Source organism: Fukomys damarensis, unplaced genomic scaffold (genome assembly GCF_012274545.1).
Source record: "Fukomys damarensis isolate Sample0158 unplaced genomic scaffold, DMR_v1.0_HiC HiC_scaffold_36, whole genome shotgun sequence".
NCBI lineage: Eukaryota > Metazoa > Chordata > Mammalia > Rodentia > Bathyergidae > Fukomys > Fukomys damarensis.
This window is the reverse complement of record NW_022900948.1, coordinates 37,838,753-37,847,140: the sequence shown is the minus strand read 5'-3', so window position 1 is coordinate 37,847,140 and position 8,388 is coordinate 37,838,753. Positions and strand designations below refer to the sequence as shown.

Below are 8,388 nucleotides of genomic sequence, written 5' to 3'. Positions count from 1 at the left end.
TTAAAAGCTTAACCCCCATCCACAAATTGCTGCCAGTTTCTGCTGTTGCCCTGCAATGGGCCCTTCTTACCTCTCTTTCCTATATGTATATTCCTGTGCTTTACCCTCTGTCTTCCTGACCACCTTCATAAATTTTTCAGTACCTGTGTGTACTCTTGGTTATTAATTTGAGTCTTGCTCAAGTTAAACTAGACAAACTGCCCATTAGTATTTTCTCAACAGAATATGCATTTCCTGTTTAGAACTGTAATATTATGCTTTTTGTTTATTTGTGTCCATTCTGTGATTGCAACTCTGACCATTTTGGAGCTATGCTATGTGCCAGAAGTATTTATATAACTAAGTAAGACTTACAGATTTGGATCTGAGAGAGTGATGGTACACTTTTATTTTGGAGGTAACAATATCCAAACCCATGTTCTTTTTACTACATTCTAATTCCTCAATTGCATTAGACCTCATATTTCCTATCTAGTAAATGAGAACAGTCAACTAAATAACATGAATGTTTCTTCCAACTCTTAATATTATATAAAGTTCTCTTCTTTAAGCTCATAACAACTTGGAAAAATAAATGGAACAGATATGACTCTATAGAAAGATTGAGTGAATTGGCTGAATTTACTGAAGTAGGTACTGGTAGGAGTAATTTCCCACTACCTACTTTAGTGTACTTTGCATACATATTCTAATAGTCTGAGTAATTGAATAGTCATGACCTAAAATATCCTGGGTTTTTTTATTTTGGTTTTGGGGGTTTGTTTGTTTGCATTTTTGTTTTTTGAGGCAGGGTCTCCCTTTGTAGTTCAGGCTGGCCCTGAACTCACTCTGTAGCCCAGGCTGGTCTTGAACTCACAGCAGTCCTCCTGCCTCAGCCTCCGAGTGCTGGGTTTACAGGCATGCGCCACCACACCTGGCATCTTGTTTTAAATTTAAACATGTCAGAACTTATTTAAAATTGTTGTGGGACCCAATAGAACTATTAACATTAAACAGTACCCCTCAAAATATCATAACCATTGTCTTCAACAGAGAAGCCAAGAAAGTTAATGTCCTTAGACAATCTATTTTCCATATTGTGATTTTCTTGAGTTAATAACTGGATTTCTTTTTAAATGTTGAATATGGTATGTAGAAAGATTAATAGCCACTGCATTGTACATATAAAGAAGAAATGTGAGAGAACAAAGCCAGCAGAAATTCTAATAGAGCATTTTAAGTGGAGATGGAATCATAAATAAAAGTGTATAAGTAAGAATAAGAAAGATCCTTTTTATTTTAATGTACTACAAGTAAAAAATATGGAACACCCATGTAATCCTTGCACATGGGCCGTGCTAGTCTTTATCGTTCCAATTTTAGTATATGTACTGCTGAAGCAAGCACAGAAAGATTGTTCTGTATGAACAGAATATTAGGAAGACTTGACATAAAAAGAGATCAAATACTACATGGTAATAAAGGGAGTAGTGGGTCTATAGAATAATACCAGGTTAAGAAGGCCTTTACAGTTTATTGGGATGGACTGGGGATTTATTTAGCTCAGTGGCTCCACAGCCTGCCTTGCAAGCACAAGTACCCGAGTTCAATCCCCGATACAAAAAAAAAAAATTATTGGGACAACTTTGAATTTCATGTCAAAGAAATGGTTGTGTAGCAAGAGAATAAAACATTGAAAGTAATATTTTAGTAGGGAAATCAGACCTCAACTATGTAAGATGAATTGGAAGAGCTGAGACTGCAGATGAAGGTTAGGAGAGACTACCATAAACCAGCCCTCCCGTCTTTGTCATCTGTAGAGACAGTGAGCTTGGAGACTGATGAGTGAGCCTGATTTGTGACACATGTGAATAAAGAGAAGTGGAGAGTTGAAGGTGACCCTTGTTTTTGTTTTTTGGTTCTGAGGACTGAACCCTAGATTTTGAGCACCTGAGAGTTCTTGCCTGAGGAATGAAGACAGCGCATGGTCCTGCTGCCCATGGGATAGCCAGAAAGGGCCATCAGTTTGTAGTTGGAGTTCATTAAGAAACAAAACCAGTGGGCAGCTAACCAGGTGAAAGTATCCTGATGTAGATTTTCAGGGATGAACTAAGTAGAATAAGCTGGAATGCAAAGGAAAATAAATGTTTGAGTGTATGAGAACAGTGTGTTTACTCCTGAGGAGTATGCCCATGTGCGCATGCAGACAAAGGAAGCTCAGTGTGTAAGGGATGTGGTAGCTAAGGGAAGCTTTGTGAAGTGGGTGATGGCTGAGCAGAGAATGTCAGTGAGAGTGTAAAGTCATAAAGGTAAAGAAGACCTGACCCACCGGGAAAGAGTGGGGTAGGGAGTTAGAGATGAGGCAGAAAAGTAGGCAGGGGACAGGTTGTTTATTTTTCCATACTTTTCTTGACACATAGTAGGTGTCTGTTTTAACATTTATGTAGATTCTGTGCCATCAGGGACGAGGGAGGTTTTCAAGACTCATTGCAGAAAGCACTTACTAAGTTGCAGAAATGTGTGTGGGGTTGATGTACTAATTCTTTCACTTCTGAAGGCAGCAGGGCTCCCGTGTCAGTAAGTGAAGCAAGACTCTGATGAGTAGTGAGCTTACTTGTACTGCAGCGACAGATAAAAGTGCTTGCAGATGTGAAAGCAAAAAACCCTTCAGGCTTTTTTCGCTATCAGAGCTTGCAGTCCCCATCTCCAGGAAGCAAAATAGTAAACATTTCATTCTTTTTGTTTTGGTGTTGTGATAATTTCAAGAAATTATCAAAAAAGAAAAGAAATCCTAGAGAAGTTGAAAGACACAGACTTAAGCAGATGTTCCTGAAATCTTAAGGTCACACTTCTTAGGCAGAGTGTTTGTTAGCTTTACAATGAATAATCTGTTGGTATATTTGTGGGGTTTTTTTTTTTCTGAGTAAATTAAAATTCATTTCCTAGGAAATGCCATTCATGTTACCTTCCTGCTATTAAACAGAATGGAGCTAATGAAAAGATGGTCAGCCCACAGTAGCCTTAGATTTTTTTTTTTTTTTAAATGAGCTTGGCCCACCATTCTATAGCAACTGTCATGTACAGGTTTGAATGGGTATAGTAAGTAGAAGGTACAGCTGTGAATTAAACACCCTGGGGAAGGCCCTGCTAGCCCATCTGTCTGTATCAGAGACACTCACCCTTGCTGTAAGCCTATTTAGAAAATCAAATAAAAGCAGAAATTTGCACTTGAGGTGTCTCCATCCCTGAAGAGTTACTGCCTACATTCTTACTGGTAGTTGAGGTTTCCTGATGAGAATTGGGAATTAAGAAACTAGGAGTTGCAGTTGTTTTCCCTTTCAAAACAGCCCAAAGACCAGACTGCTATCCATCCACAGTATGCCTGGGGATCCTTCCATCCTGCCCCAGCACTAGACCTGTGTTATGTCTCCCTTGTTCTCTGGTGTCAAATGCCTGATCCAGGATAATGGGCTTGCTTGTTGATGTGTGCTAGTATCAAATTTACTATAGCTTATGATTTATTTCATATCTTTCTACCTCCCACAGGAGTTTCTTGTTCAAGAATAAAAGTTTGATGAGTTTCTCCTAGAAAACAATGTAAATACAAATGTGACTATAATGACAACTTTACTTACTCCCTGTGGGGTAGAATTCCCAGTAATAACAGATTTAGCATGTGGGCTGATACCTTTTTAGTATCACAGGGACAGCATTGTTTAGAGAAAGCCTTGACTCCATTTGAATAGCTTGGAGGGTGCCAGGAGGAAGGCCAAAGGAAAAGGAAATGGGAGAGCTGTTGGTTTGTCTCACCCTTACATCAGATGACAGGAAGTCGGAATTGAAATTGGCCACAGCAACCTGTTAAGGCCACATCTGTTTGAATAACTTAGCCCTATAGAAACCAAAGAAGTTTTAGAGTAAGGAATCTAAGAAAAGGATCAGGGAGCAGAATGGCAAGGTATAACTTATGATACTGAACAATCCTGCCAGGAATAAATTTCATCCTCCACTGTCTGTGTTCTTTACTTGGCAATACCCCTGGATTTTAACTATGTTAATACAGCTGAGGCAGTACTTACCAAAGTGCCACTAGCTACCATGTGTTTTTTGGCAGAGTGTCTTATAAGTATAATTTGGGTCTAATGATTAACTATAGAACCTATTAGGAAAGTGTTCCAGGACTGTTTTCTTGTTTCTGTGAATGTGTATGCGTTTGTTACTTGGTTTTTGAGATGGGGTAGGCATTGACTTTTGGAGTATGGGTGTGTATTTCTGATGGACTTTCAGTTATTCACAAATACTGCCCTATTGCCAAGAAATTAAAAATAAATAGACACTATTTTTGAGCTTTTCTCCAAAAGAAAAACAAATGGTACTTGTGGGCCAGACAGCTGTTGTTCAGTGTGGTTTTTTTTTTTGTTTGGTATTTTTATGTTGGACCGACACATAGGCATGACAGTTCTAGTTCCCATTCCAAATAAAGGCAAACAACTCTGTTTGCCAAACAAACTTAACACAGCCATTTGGATGAAGGCAGAGGGCAAGGGCCACAGATCTGATCCCTAGGGTAAATCTGCTTTTATCTTGCACTTGAGGCTGAGAGACAAACAAAATTTATAGTGTATTCATGGCTTTTCTGTCTCCACAGATACCACCTCCTTAAGCTCCTCCAGAAGTTCGGGAAGGTGAAGCAGTTTGACTTCCTCTTCCACAAATCAGGTGCTTTGGAAGGACAACCTCGAGGTTACTGTTTTGTTAACTTTGAAACTAAACAGGTAATTGAACTTCTCCCTTCTTTCATGGTACTTAGCCCATTCTGTCATGATCATTTGTATATCTCTTGACTACTAGACCAGGAGTTCTTAGGGGCAGGAGCCATGTCTGATGCCTTATACTGAGTGCTGAAAGAGATGTAAACAAATGAATTAGTGAAAGCTTGCAGAATCTTGTCTCCCTCTAAGCTCAAGGTCTAAGGTGACTTGCCTAGTTTACTGATCAAATGATTTAGAGTGTCCATATCGAGCATGTAGGCATCCCCCTACCAATCCTGTTTTGTTCCTTTAGTGCCTGGTGAGCAAAGCCTCCTTTTTCTTCTTTCAGTGGTACAGAAACCCAGTCTGGGAGCTACCCGCAAACTATTTTGATTTCTTAAAAATATGCCCTTCTGTCCTGGGGATGTGGCTCAGTCATACAGTACTTACCTCATATACACAAGATCATGGGTTCAGTCCCCAACACCAAAAGAGAGAGGGAGGGAGGGAGAGAGAGAGTATCCTTCTCAAATGCACAGATTTTAATATATGCACAAGAGCATTCGGCTTCAACCATAATATATTCATGTATCTTCTTGTATCAAAATTTAAGTGATTGAAGCAGAAATGTGTTGATAAAGAAATGCAATTTCAGTGTAATTGAAATGCTGCTATAATTGAGATGCTGCTTATTGTCATTTGAAAGACCATTGCTTTTGTTATTTTATTAATAATAACATATATGGATGTTTATCTTATTATAAAAGTAATACATGCTTATTGTGGATGAAAATAAAGATAACCAAAAAAATTTTTGAATCACTGAGCTCAATACAGAGAAATAATTATGCAGTATTTAGTTGTATATTTTTCCAGTCTCTTCACATTCTCACACACATGAACAGTTTATAATATACAAATAAGATACTATCATGGGCCAGGGATATAGCTCAGTGTCACTGCTCCTGCCTCGCAAGCACAAGGTCCTGAGTTCAATCCCTGGTACAAAAAAAGATATATTCATTTTTATCATCCAAAGCATATTAAAATTTTTCTGTCATCTAGGACAACAGTGAAATGTGATACCATGATTTTGCTGGTATATATGTTGTGTACATATATGTGGTTGTGGGAGTATGTACATAGAAGAACATTGGATCCATACCTGAGATTAGTGCATTTTACATGTGTGACTTGGAGTTCAATTGAAAAGTAATCAATGTTTTTGATGACTGAATAATATTTCACTGTATGAATGTTCTTTGACTCTCAATTATTGAGTTATCTCCCATGATTGACTAGTGTAAACATCACAGTCATGAATATCTTTCTAGCTCTATCTGTATTATTTACATTAATGGAGGTGGATAGCATCATCAAAGGCCATGCATATTTTTTCTTAAAATAGTTTCAAAAATTGCTGGGCGTGGCGGCGCATGTAAGAGGCTGAGGCTAGAGGATCGTTGTAAATTGAAGACCAGCCTGGGCTACATAGTGAGTTCTAGATCAGTGTCAACTACATAGTGAGACCCTGTCTCAAAAAAACAAAAAAAAAAGGGTGTGTGTGTGTGTGTGTGTGTGTGTGTATGTGTGTGCATATATATCTATATCTATATCTATATATATATATATATGTATATGTATGTATGTATAGTTTCCAAAATGTCTTCAAGAAATGATTTGTCAGTATATTCTGAGACTTGTCCTTAACAGTGCTGGGTTTTTGTTTTTCTGTTGTTTTATTGTGGTGCTGAGGATCAAACCCAGGGTACTGCACATGCTAGACAACTACTCTGCCACTGAGCCTTAGGAATTTTTTATTTCCTCAATATTTGCAAATATTATAGATGATAAGTGATATTTTATTAGTCTGGGTATTTTGAAGGAAGTGAAAATATGCACATGTGGTTAATATTTTTAAATACTTAATTCTTTACTAACTTGGAGCAAGTCTCTTAATTTCTTCTGGCCTCTATTGTCATAAAAGTCAGAAAGGAGCTCACCTTGCAGGAAGTTAGGAGCATATATAAAGGTGCATATGAAAACACAGTTGGCAATGTTTCAAAGATAGGAAATTGTGTTTAAAACACCTATCCTCTGCTGGCATCTTGTTAACTGCTGATACTTCAGAACTAACAGAATATCCATTGCCTGACACAGTGAGTACAGAGTGTTTGTTGAATGTCATGAAAGTGAGCTCCAGCAAACCAGAGAATCACCACTAAAACCAGACTCAAGTACCCTTTTCTTTCTTTTTTTTTTTTTTTTTTTTTTTTTTTTTTTTTTTGAATTACACCTTAATCTCAGATAGACTCCCTTTCCTGAAGGACTTCCTATTTCTCTTCTGCTCCTTAAGGGTTTCTTTACCACTACTAAACATAGGTTATACTACTTGGCTAAGTGCCTCTTGGATACAAATAGGACAAAGAAGGTTTGCCAGGATGGGAAAGTACAGCCAGGTTTCCTGGGAGTGACCTAGAGTGACTATTTTCTAGCTTCAGGAATTCCTTTCAACCTTGTTACTCTTGTATCTAATGGGGAAAGGGTCAGGGAACTTGTGGCTCTGAAAACCAGGTGCATAGACTGACTCACACAGACACCTTGATCACAGTCTCTGACTCACTCCCGCTTTTTCCACCCCAGTTTCCTTCACTCCTGTATCCCTTGGAGCCATTACTGTTCACTTTGGATCTAGGGAGGGGTTCGCCCTAGTCTAGGATACAGACCTAGGGTCCCTGGGGGAGTGTAATTTCTTGAGATAATAAGTGCTACCTCAATTAATGGAGGTGTGGAGCAAGGTAACATCTAATCCGAACAGTACCGTTAGCTAGCATTTATTAAGCATCTACCATGTGCTCCATGCTTTACATGAACTCTGAATCCTCACAAGCATGAAAGAATAAGTAGTATCCATAGTTACAGGTGACAAAACTAGAGCCATTAACCAGTCAAATGTCATACTGCCAACAAGTGACAGAGCCAGGATGTGAATTTTTATCAGACTGACTTCTTAAAACTCATACCTTTTTTGTTATTCTTCCTTTTAAAATTATAATCCCTTTGCCAAATATTTGCTCAAAGCTATTTGGTTAGAGACTCAGCCATCAAAGCTAGTGAGGTCTTGTGAGAATAAAAATAGCTACTTAAGCATTTAAATTTTTGACTGACTATTGTTCCTTTCCTGGCCAGGAAGCAGAGCAAGCCATCCAGTGTCTCAATGGCAAACTGGCGCTGTCTAAGAAGCTGGTGGTACGATGGGCACATGCCCAAATAAAGGTATGTCTCAGAGGCTGGAAGACAGCCTCCCACCTTATCCTAAAGAGTCTGAGGGCAGGGATTTAGCTCAGTTTTTTTTGACACTTGCCCTGCAAGCGCAAGGGCCCGAGTTCGACCCTGGTACCAAAAAAAAAAAAAGTCTGAAAGACAGTTGCTCGTTTCTCCATTTGCATCCCAGCCTCTTCACATCTGGAACTGCCATACTTTGGTCTCCTACTTGTATTTACCATGTGTGTTGCCAGATTGTTCTTTTGAGAAGCTTCTCAGCAGGGATTAAGTTGCTTCGTTGTTTCTCTCCATATGCCCACAGATCCTGTTTTTGATTGATTTTTCCATGTGGCTGATGTGTATACTCAGACCTCTATCTTTTTTTTTTTTTTTT

At 38.6% G+C, this 8,388-nt stretch overlaps 1 protein-coding gene and 1 pseudogene across 2 annotated transcripts in view; one reads left to right on the top strand and one right to left on the bottom strand.

The window, feature by feature from the left end:
* The window catches only part of Rbm18 (RNA binding motif protein 18), a 20,936-nt gene that overhangs the window by 5,483 nt on the left and 7,065 nt on the right, over positions 1-8,388 (top strand). For both annotated transcript variants that reach the window (XM_010602969.3, XM_010602967.3), the window contains exons 3-4: positions 4,628-4,754; positions 7,920-8,006. In XM_010602969.3, coding sequence (XP_010601271.1) covers positions 4,628-4,754; positions 7,920-8,006 — 214 coding nt within the window. The remainder of the gene's footprint in view (positions 1-4,627; positions 4,755-7,919; positions 8,007-8,388) is intronic.
* On the bottom strand, positions 1,296-1,386 carry LOC117284407 (annotated as a pseudogene).